This window comes from Cheilinus undulatus, linkage group 8 (assembly GCF_018320785.1).
Source record: "Cheilinus undulatus linkage group 8, ASM1832078v1, whole genome shotgun sequence".
NCBI lineage: Eukaryota > Metazoa > Chordata > Actinopteri > Labriformes > Labridae > Cheilinus > Cheilinus undulatus.
The window spans coordinates 325261-340774 of NC_054872.1; the positions used below are offsets into that span (position 1 = coordinate 325261).

General features: G+C 39.9%; 1 protein-coding gene across 4 annotated transcripts in view; it reads left to right on the plus strand.

The window, feature by feature from the left end:
- The window catches only part of spire1b (spire-type actin nucleation factor 1b), an 86965-nt gene extending 72773 nt beyond the window's left edge, over positions 1-14192 (plus strand). For 2 of the 4 annotated variants that reach the window (XM_041792955.1, XM_041792958.1), the window contains one exon: positions 12411-14192. In XM_041792955.1, the coding sequence (XP_041648889.1) occupies positions 12411-12666 (256 nt within the window). In that variant the 3' untranslated portion in view covers positions 12667-14192. Of the gene's footprint in view, positions 1-2026; positions 2121-2437; positions 2489-2651; positions 2733-4170; positions 4613-12410 lie in introns of those variants that run through there. The other 2 variants (XR_005992196.1, XM_041792956.1) reach the window with 2 other exon arrangements.
- Positions 14193-15514: the final 1322 nt, after the last annotated feature.

Consider the following 15514-nt stretch of genomic DNA (forward strand, 5'->3'; position numbering starts at 1 on the left):
AATTCTCGAAAAAGCAGTCGCTGCCCAACTCCAGCAACACATGTCCAACCATGAGCTCCATGAACCTCTTCAATCAGGATTTCGCACTCACCACAGCACTGAGACCGCCCTGATCAAAATAACCAACAACCTCCTCACAGCTGCAGATTCTGGACACATCAGCCTCCTCATCCTCCTTGACCTAACCGCTGCCTTCGACACAATATCCCACACCATCCTCCTCCACCGCCTTCCTCACCATCTTGGCATCACTGGTACAGCTCTCTCCTGGTTTCACTCATATCTCTCACAAAGAAAACAGTTTGTTACAATCGGCACCTCTCACTCATCCCCCACCCCAGTTAACCAGGGCGTGCCTCAAGGCTCTGTTCTTGGACCTCTCCTTTTCACCATCTACATGCTTCCCCTTGGACAGATTATTCACAAACACGGTCTCAGCTTCCACTCTTATGCAGATGACACCCAACTCTATCTCAGCACCAAACCATCCACTCAGCTCCCTCCCCACTCCCTGGTAAACTGCCTCCACGACATCAAAGCCTGGATGACCTCTAACCAACTCAAACTCAACAGCAATAAAACAGAGCTCATGGTGGTGGCCCCCAAAGCGCTGCTGCAGAAGGTTGGTGATCTCATGCTCGATGTGGACGGGACCTCCATCTGTCCATCCTCCGAGGTCTGAAACCTTGGCGTCATCCTGGACTCCACCCTCTCCTTCCAGTCCCACGTAAAGTCTGTCACCAAATCTACCTTCTATCATCTCAAGAACATCTCCAGACTCCGACCATCACTCCCTGATTCTGTGGCTGAAACACTCATTCATGCTTTCATAACCTCCCGCCTGGACTACTGTAATGGAATCCTGTCTGGAGTTCCCAGCAAAACCCTGGACAGGCTTCAGTACGTCCAAAACTCTGCAGCTAGAGTTCTCACCCGCACTAGACCCTGGCAACACATCACTCCGACCCTCATCCACCTCCACTGGCTCCCTATCAAGTCCTGTATCAACTACAAAGTCCTCCTCCTCACATACAAATCTCTCCATGCTCTGGCTCCCCAGTACCTTTCTGATCTCCTCCATCCATACACACCATCCCGCAACCTTCGATCTTCAGACACCGGCCTACTTTCCATGCCCAAAACCAAACTCCGAACCTATGGAGACAGAGCCTTCAGTGCTGCAGCCCCCACCCTCTGGAACACTCTTCCTGCAGACATCTGTAGCGCTCCATCTCTGGACATTTTCAAAAAATGTCTCAAGCACCACCTGTTCACCACAGCCTACAGTCTTCACTAAACCAGCCCTTACACTCATCCTACCCCTCACATAGTTTGTCCATGTCTATGTGTTCCTGTAAAGCGTCCTTGGGTTTCTTGAAAGGCACTATATAAATTCAAGATATTGTTATTATTATAATTATTAAATAAGGTCCAGTGTCAGGGGTGTCCCAAAACTCTATGGGATATTTTTGGCTAATCTCCAGGGATGACAGTAACAGTAACTTTTGTGAAATTTTTAGCATGAAATATTTTTTTAAAAGACAGCAAGTTAACATACTATATATATACTTCATTACTTTAACACTCATAAAACATAATATGTCACATTTGTTTATACATCCATACTGATTAAATCGAAACTTTATTCCCCTACAAAAGCAGGGGAAAGAATCAGAGAGGTCAGTTGGTGTGTGAGGGGCGATAAGTTGGACAAAATGGGAAGACCAGAAAACACCAGAGAAGAAGAAGAAGAAGAAGTCACGTTAGGGACGAGGTGGTATACTGTAAATGTAGTCTTTAATGTCATTCACTGTCAGCCTAAAGTTTACTCCTCAAACAGCATTTCCCACAATGCTTTGTTGCACATGTGCATTGTGACCTGACCGTTCAGAGCAGTGTTTAGAGTCGCCGCTGTAGAGTCTGAGTGGGGGCATTTTAAGAAAATGTCGAGTGTTTGCGTTATTTACGGCTGCATTTATCGACCAAACGAGTGGAGTACGTAACATTTTCTGTCCCTCATTGCAAGAAGGTGACGGAAAAGAGAAGAAGGATGGACTCTCATTTGTGGCCAAGAGGAGGGGAGCGGCGCTAGTGAAGCTAACTAGTGATCACTGATAAAGGTAAGTTAGTTTCTGTTGTGATTGTGTCTGGTTTAGTCAGCTTCCTGGCATCGGGTAGCACAGTCGTGATTCCTTCTCTTGTTTCTTGAGACTGAATAAATAACAAAAAGCAATGCTAGTAGTGAGCTGGTTAAGTTCATGTCTGTGTTTTTCTAGCTCTGCGCGACATGGCCCGTGGTGTTTGTCCTTTTAGGCTCCCTCTGCCCGAAATGTGGTGAACATTCAGCATATCGTGGCACGGGATTGTAAGTGATTATGGTTGTTTAGCGTGTGTCTTTTCAACTAAAGTAACTGATAAATGTCGTCCTTCATTACAGGAAGCAGCTCCACAGCGAGACCAACAAAGGGACAGAAAAAGCTGCAGGACGGTGAGTTTGATGACCCGCTGGAAGTAACCTCAATGAATGCTCGTACTTTGAATACGCCGTTAAAGTTCCCTTTGCCGTCGATAATGTTAGATATAAGCCTATAGTGGCTTGTGAACGGGTTTGTATTTTCAGTTTCTGAGCTCTATTAATTTTATTTTCACAGACCGAGCTCCCCTCGCCATGACGCCGCCTCGCCCCATCTGCAGCTCTGACTAGAAAACAAGGAGAAATATTCAATTTCATAGTAAGTTAACTTAATTGTGACGTTTCATTTGCCTCTACCACGATGGTGATGGAGTGTTTCTGTCTGTGTCATTAACTTGTTGCAACTCCTTCTATCACCTATCCATCTGCAATATAACAATAATCCATTAAAATAAATGGCTAATGTTGCTGTGATACTTTTATAAATCTTGTTGAAAAAACACAATCCACAGCACTTCCCTGGTTTGTGTGTAATATTAGCTAGGTCTGGCGTCAGGTCTGTTTAATGTAGGAACACTTACTGAGGTTTTTCATGCATGCTCAAATGTAATGTCACTGAGTAGAGGCCTGTTTCAGAGAGAAAAATAGGCTGAAGCAGGCAGGGTCATCTTAATGTTAATTTGCAAATCTCTCTCATGACGATGTTTTATTCTGATTGTCCAATGTTAATATGCCTCTAAGTTCAAATAATCAGCTAAAAACTACCATGCAGGTTTCACTGTAACGAGTATGGATCATAGAACATGTTCATACTGTCTGTGAATGATTTCAAGCCTCATTTAAAAAAAAAATTCTTAAACATATAGCATGTAGCCTGAATATATAAAGGCTTCAGAATAAAACATCTGATCATGGACTGGTATTCAAACTTTACTCTTATCTACTCTCTTACTCTTTCTTCACATCTCATAATGTCATAATGCTTTGTAAAGTCACCACTTTAATCTAAAATATTTAGGACTTCATTCCCATAAATATATTACTTTATTCTTCAATATCACAACTTTAATGTCAACATTTTTATTTTGATATGTGGCTTTGATACTCTAGCACTCTGATTTCTTTATTTTTTATTCTGAATAATTTTGTTGAATCACTTTCTTAAAATGGCCCCTGGATGTACAACCATTTAAAGGCTTAACAATCCCATTCAGCTCACAAAGAAAGCTCTTATTTACTGAAAACTTTGAATCTTGTTGCAACAACAAAACAACAGCCATTTACACACCCAGCATCTAATGTTAGGATGAACAGTATTATTGATATAAATATGTACATTACAGTTCAAATTAAATGAAAACCACAGTAAAGTCACTTAGAACTTTATGTAAGGAATAGAAAAGATGACAATGGCATTTTTCTCTCACTAAAGACTGAGGTGATAGAGACTGAGCAACAAGGGAAAACTCATTCTAATGAAAGTGTTTGCTTTCAGTGGGATTTAGCAGAAAATCTGATTCAGTGGAGAGCCACTGTGTTCTGTGTACACTGTTTTAGAACTACTATGGCATCTGAGGTTGAAACTCCTAAATTAACAAATGCACACCCAGACCAAAATGTTCTGTTGTGTGCTGAAATACAACCTGAGTTAAAGATGTCTGATCAGTGACAGCTTCACAGGGTGTCATTAGTAGTTCATGTTTATTTAATCAGTAATGCTCTATTTAAGTTTAAATCTTTGTCCTCTCCTCCTCTAGACATCCAAATCCAGATGTGAAGGGCCAGCTCAGCTGAAACAGGACCGTTTCCCAAAGAACCTTCATGGAGGAGGCTAAAGAGGGCTCCACAGTCCAAATATGGGACTCATTGTTTCCCTTCCTGACATTTTCTCTGACCTGAAAACTGTTTTTATTTCAGCTGGTTAGTGCTGTGAATATAAGACCAAACTCAAAGACAGTGGTCTCTTTGCTCATGTCAGATCTGATTACTTTTATATGCATCCACATTTTCAGTTATCAGCTGGTTTTTAATTTATACTGGATGTATGAAAATGAAGTCTGTACATAAAATGATTTTTGCACTTAAGTTGGACTAATAATTGATAGCTGATAGTTTAATGCTGACAAACATCAGTGAATTTTTTTTTGTAATTAATACCCTTTTTGTATCAGCCTTTGTGCTTTGGTGCCCGCTGCTGGTGAAATAGTGTAAAAAGTAGTATTTATTTATCTGGTTATAATTCATTCAGTTATTGTCTTTCATCTGGTATATTTTGATTGATTAGTTTTACTTATGTGCCACAACAACAAACTTTACTGAGTCAACATAATTTGGAGGCTTTCCATGTAAATATCAATTGATAATGTGATTGAACCAACAAATACACATTGCCATTGGATGCCACCCCTAAAAAATCTCGTGCCACCCCAGGAATATTTTTCTAGATCTGCCCCTGGCTGAGTTTGTCATCGTTAAAGGCTGAATGCTTGTGATCCTTCCATGTGTAAATAAATTTTTTTCTTTCTGATCTGCCCTCTCCTTTTTATTTTGCAATTGCCATGTTTATTAAAGTTATACGAATATAATCTTTAGAACCTGAAACATATAGCCTAGTAATATTTATTTATAAAAAAGAAGGGTGAAGGATGGGTTAGTACTATTCCATTATGATAAATATGAATATAAAAATATAGGAATGATATAAAAAGGGAGGGGTTTACCCATGTGGGTGTACTGTCCGACCAATAGTAACAGTTCTCTTTCACCAGTAACACATTGTTTTACTTGGTTAAATGTTTGTGGTTTTATCTAATTACAGAACTGAGCGAGTCCAGCCAGGCTATAGAGCTTTACACATGCTAATTTGAACCTTTCACACCTTCACGAATCCTCCCGCCCCCCGCAGTTAAAAAAAAAAAAACATAAATAAAAACAGCTCTTTTTTTTGCTATTTTTGGGCTTGATTATTTCATGAAGGTGAGATATGAAGCAAGAAATCCAGGAAGAAAGCACCAAAACAGCTACTTTGACTTCAGTAGGCCTTTAACATACAGTTCACCTAGTTCGCATGATGTCGCGTCCTCCCCATGGCATCCAGAGTCAGAGCACCTGTCTCACTGTCCGTGCTCACTGCTCACAGAAAGACATGCAGCACAGTTGCCTACACGCCATGGTGCGTTCATGCCAACTCGGAAATATGAGCGCCAACTTGTTAAAATGAATTTAATGTTATCCAACTCTGAATTACAGGCCAGAAAAGTGCAGGGGGCAGAAGGGGCAAGTACAGGAAGTGTGGCGGAGAAAAGGGGCAAATACAGGAAGTGGGGGGGACAGAAGGGGCAGGTACAGGAAGTGCGGGGGACAGAAGGGGCAGGTACAGGAAGTGCGGGGGACAGAAGGGGCAGGTACAGGAAGTGCGGGGGACAGAAGGGGCAGGTACAGGAAGTGCAGGGGACAGAAGGGGCAGGTACAGGAAGTGCGGGGGACAGAAGGGGCAGGTACAGGAAGTGCGGGGGACAGAAGGGGCAGGTACAGGAAGTGCGGGGGACAGAAGGGGCAGGTACAGGAAGCGCGGGGGACAGAAGGGGCAGGTACAGGAAGCGCGGGGGACAGAAGGGGCAGGTACAGGAAGTGCGGGGGACAGAAGGGGCAGGTACAGGAAGTGCAGGGGACAGAAGGGGCAGGTACAGAAACCACTTTCTGTACCTGCCACACCGATAGACTCAGCCACAAAGCAGTTATTTCAGGAAAAAGTCCTCCCTCTATGCGTACATCAGCCTCATCTAATTCTCACTAACCGGCACCAACAGCTGAGCACAGTCAGAGGGAGGTGGAGTTTTTGACTGGGATACCCTCTGCCACTGGAACCCCCCCGCATTGTGCGGATTTTAATATCAAGCCCTGGGCTACACAGCTAGCCTGTGCATTCATGTGCCTTCAGTGTGCATATTAGAAAAGAAACTGTGAAAACTCACCAGGGATATTTGAGTGTACAACTTTTTCCTCTTCTGCTAAGAGGTTGAGAGCAGTGATACTCAACATGTGATGATTTGTTGCTCTTTTATGTCTTGATTTGAAACATTATTCCCCTAGAAAACCTTAAAAAAGAGAAACTTTGACCTCAGAGAAGAACAATTGATAGTCACAATAATCAGTTTGTTTTCCACACTTATACAGAGGTTTTAGTTGACGGCTTATTTTTTGTCTGTGTATTTCCATTGCCCTTATTGTCAAGTGTTTGCCCCTTTTTCCCACTTTTAACCACTTTAATCCTGGTTTATGCTATTTGCAGTTTTTTCCCCTTTTTGTCCTTTTAACCTGCCTTTTGCCACTTTGTGCTGCTTTTTACTTATTTTAATCACTTTTCACTCATATTTGCTATGTATTTGCCACTTTGGGCATTTTTGCCACTGGTAACTCATTTTTTTGTCACTTTCACCCATGTTGACACTTTTTTGCCATTTTTTTTTTAATAATTAAAATTTTATTTGCTTTTCTAACAATGAACAAAAACTAAGAATAAACAAAAAGAAATCTATAACTACGAACGTAAACAAAACAAGCAGGACGCATGACAGACATTGATAAAGATACAGTACATTTGATACAATAATGCAAGATCTGAACCATTACACTAATGTGCTTTTACAGTCCATCCTTTCCTTGACCAGATCAGGTTCTTACTTCCAAAATATGCCGGCTAAAATCGTCCCACTACTACTTACATAAATCATCTTTCTTGTTTAGTTTTCCAAGCATCTTTTCACATGCAACTGTGCCATAATATCTTCTTTCCACATTTTCAGTGTCAAAATTTTTGGCTCCTTCCAGAACCAGTCATCAGTACTCTAAATGCATACTTGCTTAAGTTAGGTACAACTGTTTTATCTCCGTGGAGACATAACTGGGGAGATCTAGGCAAACGACATTTTAACCAATCTTCCATAAGATCCAAAACACATTTCCATAATGGGAAGACCATCCGGCAGTCCCATAACACGTGAATATAAGTACCACATTCTGTTTTACACTTCCAACACAAACCATCTTTATTTAATCCCATATTGTGTAATCTTGTAGGGGTGTAATAGTATCTGTTAAGGATCTTATATTGTATAAATTTTCCCCTGGCTTCTCTAATATATTTCCCATTATTGGAGAGAATCCTGTCCAATGTTTCATCATCTACTGTATATCCTAGGTCTTTCTCCCAAATCCCTTTGAGATTTCTTGTTTTATTGTTGCTTAACCATGGGCATATTTCATACCATTTTGATGCTTTAACCGAAATTACTGGAAGGTGAAAATATTGTTCAATTATTTTTTTCTCCTAAGGAAAATGAAATGTTCCTTCCATACAGTGTCTTATTTGTAAATACTTCCAAAAATGTCCACGTCCTTCCAAATTAAATTTCTCCCTCATCCTGTTATAAGAGAGAAAATTACCATTCTCAAACAAATCTGTAAGTGTTCTGATATCATGTCTTAGCCAGTGGGCCCAATAAATTGTTTGCTTGCCTATTTTTACTTTACAGTTAAACCATAAAGATGCATACTTCTGATTATTTGGAGAGATTTTACACATTTTATGAACCTCCAGCCATACCTTCCTAGAGTGAACCAAGATAGGATTTATCCTAACATTTTTATCTTTAATATTTGTGATAATGCCTCGATAGGTTTGAAAGGGGAGGTAAGCTCCTGTTCTATTAAGACCCTATCTAACTCATCTCTTCCATCCATCCAGTGTCTTGATATTTTAACCATTTCATATGAAATGCTGTAGTATTTTATATTTGGAAGTGAGAGGCCTCCAACTGTCTTGGGTTGACAGAGTTTGTCTAGATTAATTCTAGGTTTTCTTCCCTCCCAAAGAAAATGTTTTACCATGCTGTTGTACCTTTGTAGTAATTGGTCAGGTATATCCATAGGTGTCATTCCAGTTAAACAGTTAATCTGTGGAACAATGACCATCTTAATTATATTAACTTTTCCCCGTAAAGTTAAACGCAACCTAGTCCAGTTTTCAAGATTAACTTTGATCTTTTTTAGTAGTGTTTCCATGCTGGGGGTCATAATTTCTCCTATCTCTGGATTCAGTTCTATTCCTAAATATTTCATACCTTTTGGAAACCACTTAAACTTGAAACTAAAGAGAGAGTTAGGGGTGCAAGTTTGAGAAACAGGCATAGCCTCAGATTTGTGCCAGTTAATTTTATAACCAGACACCTTGGAGTATTTTCCAATGATTTCTAGTAGCATTGATTCTTGGTTTAGTACTAAAATATCATCAGCGTAAAGAAACAGGTTATGTTCTCTATTGCCTCCCATAACTCCCTTAATTCTTGGTTCTTTTCTAATTAATACAGCCAGTGGTTCAAGAAAGATTGTAAACAGAAGTGGGCTTAAACTACATCCCTGACGGGTAGACCTAGAAATATTAAAAAATGGAGATGTCTTCCCACTAATAAACACTGCAGCTCTAGGGTGCGAATATAACACTTTGATCCATTTACAAGAACTCTCCCCAAAGCCAAATTTTGATAGTGTAGTGAATAAAAAAGCCCACTCCACCCTATCAAAGGCTTATTGAGCATCAAGTGATATGGCTGCTATTGGATATGTGCTTGTTCTATTCTTCCATATCAGGTGTAAAAGTCATCTCATGTTATCCGTTGATGACCTATTTTTTATGAACCTAACCTGATCTTTGTGAATTATGTGTGGCAACACCTTATCCAACCTTAACACTAATACTTTGGACAATATTTTACAGTCAACATTTATCAGGCTTATCGGTCTGTAGTTAGCCGGGTCGGTCAAATCTTTATCTTTTTTTGGTATAAGGGATATAATAGCATCATTAAAACTGTCAGGAAGAGAACCACACTGCCATGCCTCCTGGAAAACATCTGTTAGCATTGGGCTGAGTATATTGATATATTTATGATAGAATTCTGTTGGGAATCCATCAAAACCAGGAGACTTCCCTGTTTTCATACTCATTATGGCAGTCTTAACTTCTGCTTCCATTATAGGAAGATCTAAATTATCTTTCTCTTCTTGGGAAACTGCTGGTAAATTTATATTTTGAAAAAAAGGTATCCATTTCTTCCATGCTCGTTGTGTTTGAGGATGTATATAGGTCTTGATAAAAATTTTTAAAAATTGTTAATATCTCTCTTGTAGATGTCACTATTTTATCATCTTTTCTTATTGAGGTGATGATGTTGTTTGCATCCTGTTTTCTAAGTTGCCTTGCCAACAGTTTTCCAGCCTTCTCACCGTTTTCATAAAAATTAGTTTTGAGTCTAAATAATGCATATTCTGCTTTTTTACTATAAATCTCATGTAGTTGAAATTTTAATTGACACATTTTCAAATGTGTCCTCTTCGTATTGTCTAGCATTGCATTTCTCTAATTTAGCTATTTCATTTTCCAGAAATTGTATCTTGTCTTTGTTTTCCTTTTTCTTCCATGAGCCATAGGCAATGCACCTCCCCCTAACAAATGCCTTAAGTGTATCCCAGACGGTTGCTAACCTTTCTGTAGATCCAATATTCAGGTCTTGGAATGATTTAATGTCTTCTTCCAGTTTTGTTGCAAATTGATCTTCTTGTAGAATGCTTTTATTTAATCTCCAACGTCCCGCTTTATATTTCTCTGAATGTAAATTTATGTGCAGCTCTACTGGTGCGTGATCTGTTAATGCCATTACTCCAATTTTACAATTTATGACCAAGTTCACAAGTAAATTTGATATTAGGAAAAAATCAATTCGGGAATAAGATCTATGTGAGTGAGAGTAAAAAGTATATTCCCTCTCACTAGAGTTTGTAAGTCTCCAGATATCTACTAAATTAATTTCCTCTTTAAAGGTATAAATTGCTTTTTTGTTTCTGGAGTTGGGATCCATGTTGAATTTACTTTTGTCCAAATGATCATCTATTGTCTGATTGAAATCTCCCCCAAAATAATTTCCCCATCAAATTTACCCAATAAATTGTTGACTGCATGAAAAAAGGTTGGTTTATCTCTGTTTGGGGCATATATGTTACATAAATTTATCTTCATTCCATTAATGAGTGCTTCTGTGCAAATAATGCGTCCATTGTTGTCTTGAAATTGTTGTACCAATTTAAAGTTTAGTTTTTTATGAACAAGGATAATGACTCCACAGCTCTTACTGGAGATTGAGCTCTGAAAAATACATTACCAACCCAGTCAGGTTTCATTTTTAAAGCTTCTTCTTCATTCCTGAAATGTGTCTCTTGTATAAGAGCCACATCTGTGTTTTTAGATTTAAGATATGAAAGAACTTTCCTGCGTTTAATAGGTGTGCCACAGCCATTAATGTTCCAAGAGACTATATTAACAAATCCTGTACCCATTGTTATTAAATCTGTACTTATACAACATTGTCATCATTGTACCATCTCTTATCTTAGTAAAGTGCGCCATTTTCATGTTCCTACCATCATAACACTTAAACATAACATAAAAAGATTCCTGAGCAGAATATCTTACAGCAGAATGAAGCAACAAAAACTTAAGAACCACTGCTTTCAGAAAGAACATAGCAGTGTAGAGCAGCTCTCTGGCTTTAGTTCGTTAACTTTGGTCCGTGTGAGTCCTGTAGAGGGCCGAGTCTCCTCACTCCTTCAGCCGTCCTGGTCTGACCGCACCTCAGAAACCCCATCCCCTGCCGTACGTACCTTTCAAAATAAAGTTCCACTCTCCAGACAACACGAATCATTCGTTCATTCTCCACTCTCCGTAGTTCGGAGATTCTCTTGAACAAAGGCTTCTGCCCGTTTTGGATCAGTAAATATCAGTCTTTTTCCTCTCCATGTGAACCTGAGGGTTGCTGGATGTGCACGCGTGTGTTTCACCTTATGCTGCCACAGGGCCTTCATCACTGGTGAGAACCGTCTCCGCTGGTCCGAACGTTCCTTAGTCATGTCTTCGTACATGGAAAACGTGCAATCCTCCCAAGACATCCATTTCTGTTTCTTTGCAGCAGCCAGTACGTTCTGTTGAGCTGTATACCGTAGAAATTTCACCATAATCATACACGGTGGTTTGTTGTCATCTGGTCCAAAGCTTCGGTGGCTCCTTTCAATTTCGAACTCCTCTCCTGCTAGCCCTAAGCCTTCAGACAATATCTTCATGACATAATCGTTCATTTCACTCCCTGCTTCTTTTCCTTCCTTTAACCCGATCAGCCTGATGTTGTTGCGTCTGTTTCGGTTTTCTTGATCCTCAACTCGTCTCCATAGCTGTTTCACTCGTTTCTCTAAGTCTTTGTTTACATTAGCCATGCTAGCTGTGTGATCCTCAACTTTAGCAATACGGTCTTCCGCCTCTTCCGGCCGAGTTCTCACTGAGTTCTTCAATTCCGCTGTGTCGGATTAGATCAATGATATGTCTGATGTCATGACTTTCAGGGTACTGCCAATCTTAGATATCTCAGCAAACAAGACGTCATTGCTAACATTCTCGCTTCTGCCCGGGCTAGCTGTGTTGCACTCCATGGCGGCGATGGTTGTGGGCATGAAGCATGTCGGCACAGTAGGCCTCTGTTGATTCATTTTCTCACTCGAATCTTTGACGTTTGCTAAACTATTTTACTGAATAAATGTTCCGAAACTGAAATTGACAAATTTTTACTGTCTTTGGAGATTTAAAATGACAACTAGTTCAAAAAGTTGACAGTGAGTGTTGGAGCAAAACTTAGAGGGCAGCCATTCCTTAGGTCCTCCCACGTGACTCCCCTTTTTTGCCACTTTTTGACCTTTTTGCCACCTTCAACTTAATTTTAATTGCCACTTTAACTGTTTTTTGCCACTTTTCACCTCTTAGCTCTAGCAAAGGTATTTTTCAACAGTTTGGCTCTTTGAATAACGCTGCCTTAGAGGGAACACTGGTTGGAACATTACTCCTGCAAAATCAGTAAACATTTTTTCAGTCCTGTCCCTCTTTTTCTGTCTTATGTAGGTTTTCAAAGCACGGGTCATTAAAGTCACATGAAGAACTGGAGCTTCCCCCAGAGCTGACAGAAGACTGGGCCACCATGGAAGTGTGTGTGGACTGCAAGAAGTTCATCTCTGACATTATTGCTTCTGGCAAGCACAGCCTGTCCCTGGCCACCAAGAGAGCTCGTTTGAAACAAAAGACCCAATCCTTGTACCTGTCCTCCCCCAAAGGAAGGACAGAGTACCAGCCATTGCACCAAACAATCAAAGAGATCTGAAACTCTTAAACTCTGCTCTGCTGTAAGCAGCAGATATGATCTCATTATATGTGTTTACTTCAGTCAGAAAGTCTCTAAGAATGCCTGCAGTGACACTTGTGCTGTGTTTTAATTGATGTTTTCATTATTATGTTCATTTCTATCCGACAGCAGCATCAAGGATTTTTCAAGCATATTGTACATAAACCTCTGATCTCTTTCCACAGTGTTTGAAAATAGAACTGATATGGAGATCAGTGTCTGTGTCTTAAAGTCTTCCCTACCCTCTAATGGTTAAGCAACAAGTGCAAATAAAATAAAGATGCTGATCAAATTTCTGAAAAAACAAAAAACACTCTAACATTAATGTGCTGCATATACATAGGCCCATGGTACTGTGGTGTGTGGTTTCATGCTAGAGTGAGTTCTGTGTATATTAAACAGAGATGGGGAACAAGAGGAAACGACTTCCTCTTTTTCTTTTCTAAAAGACAGAATTTCCTTAGTTATCCCAAGGACATCAGAAAAGCCTCACACTGACTGAAGTGTAATGATAACCATCATTTCACTGAAAAACTGAAAGGACTATATTGGCAATTTCCCTGTTCTTTTCTCTAGAACTAAAAATGTGAATGGTGTTGAAACGAAGAGGAATATGAGTGGTTAGTTTGCCTTTGAATATAGATCCTACCATCTAAGACACTCTTCGACAGAATAGCCACAGACTCTAGCTGAAGTTTCACTTTCATGCAGTTGCTTCAATTTTTTAACCACAGATTACCACAAGTGAGAATTTTAAGATCAACAAGCCCATGGGCAAACAAGTGGGCGATAAATACAGAAATTACAACTGCATCAGGAGGAAACTGATAGTTGAGCTGAGCACCTGTGTCCAGTGAGAGTTAGGGCTCTTTTATTTAAAGGGCCCTAACTCTCACTGGGAAGCTGTCCACACAAAGGCCAGTTCAGAGCTTTTCACACTTACGCAATCATTTTTTCAGCTTAAAGGGATATTTCGAGATTTTTGAAGTTGGGTTGTACGAGGCGCTTGGCTATAGTAGTAGCATTAGCCTCTGGTGATTTCCGTGTAATTTGATCCTGTTGTGATAACGAGCTCGGATAGAGCCGGCACATAGCGACTGTAGATGAGAGCGTGTTGTCCGCGTAAATTAACGAGTTTCACGAAAAAATGGGCCAAGAAAATTTGTTGGCTCACCTGTGCGCTGTGCTGAAAACGTACACAGCGCTTCATTTCTCCCATAAACCCTGTCTGTGTCAGGTACTAATTCACGATGCAGCTTTCGCCATTTTGTATCCTTCTGCCTCTGAACACTGTTTACATCCGCTGGTTAGCTGTGCGGATCTGCTGTGATCTGCAGAAATAATAACACCACATCAAGCTAAAACAATGATAGCATGAGCGATTTTGACACGAGTGATGATGATGTGCTCTTTACTCTGGACACGAGAGGATATTTGTATGAACTGGAGTACACTGAAGTAGAAATTAAACAGCCGCTATGTGCCGGCTCTCTCCAAGCTCGTTATCACAACAGAATCAAATTACACAGAACTCACCGGAGGCTAATGCTACTACTATAGTCAAGCACCTCATACGACCCAACTTCAAAAATCTCGAAATATCCCTTTAATATCAGTCTGATATACAATAGATGGTCTACTATGGCAAATGGTTGTACTGCTTTCAGCATTGTGGCATGCTCAACTCTACCTCCTCCCTCAATCCCTGCTTCATCTCAAGAAAATTCCTGCAGTTGACATGCACTAGTAAAGAACTCAAGTCAAGCTCTCCATCATGTACATCCATAAAATTCAAGGCTAGATAAGCACCAGAATCGAACTCTCCTTTAGATCGAGAGTAACCTGACGGTGATTTTAGCATCCAACTTACAGAACATTCTATGGTGTTTCTCATAATGAGTACACTATTCCAATAATACAGTTTATTTCTAGCTTTGAGAATATAAACTTTATAATTTTATTACATAATCAAATATATATATTATCTCAGCAAGCACAACCTCAATTTTCAGGTCTTCTGATTGGTGAAAGAACATGACACTTTCCTTCAGAGGAGCACAAACAAATCTCTTCAATTGTAAATAGACTAGAAGTTTAAATCGAACAAAATATCCCTACTTTGTAACAAAATTTGTAATGTTGGACTACATTGTCAGTGGTTTTTGCAAGGGTAGAGTATAATTTAGTGAGGGCCTGAAGTCATTTTCCTGTGCACAGACGCACCAGAATGATTCCATTTCCTGTCTGTGTACATTCTTATGCTCTGAGGTCGATTAAAGAACTGATAGCTATTTCTGAGTTTAACCTTTACAAGAAGTACTGCTATACTTTTTTAACGTATCTGTCTTCAGTGAATACCAGACTCGTTTTATACACTTCTGACTTGTCTTGCTAATGTGTAAAGACTAGCTGTGCCGTCTTGTCATTAACAGTAATGCCTTCTCAAGATATTTGAGCCTTTAAATCACACTTGTCTGTTATAGTGATCAGTTTTTTGTTACCTCAGTCATCACAGTGAGAGTGCTGTAATGAAAACCATCCCAATACAGTACAGAGGAGTGCACAAATAAATCCATAATGTGACGGCATCATGCATGTACAGAATGGTGTGTAGGCTGTACTTCCAGTAGAACTGATACTCCATGGAGAGAATGCAACAAATGAGGACTACAACAATAAACTATAATGGAATACCCAACAGTGTCTGAAGCTTTGTATTAAAATTGTACAAAAACATCTTTTTCTCCTTTGGAAGGCCAACACGAGCCCCTGATTAGGATCAAGGATAAAGATAATGAAGGCTCCAGGTATACCCTGGGACAGTGGC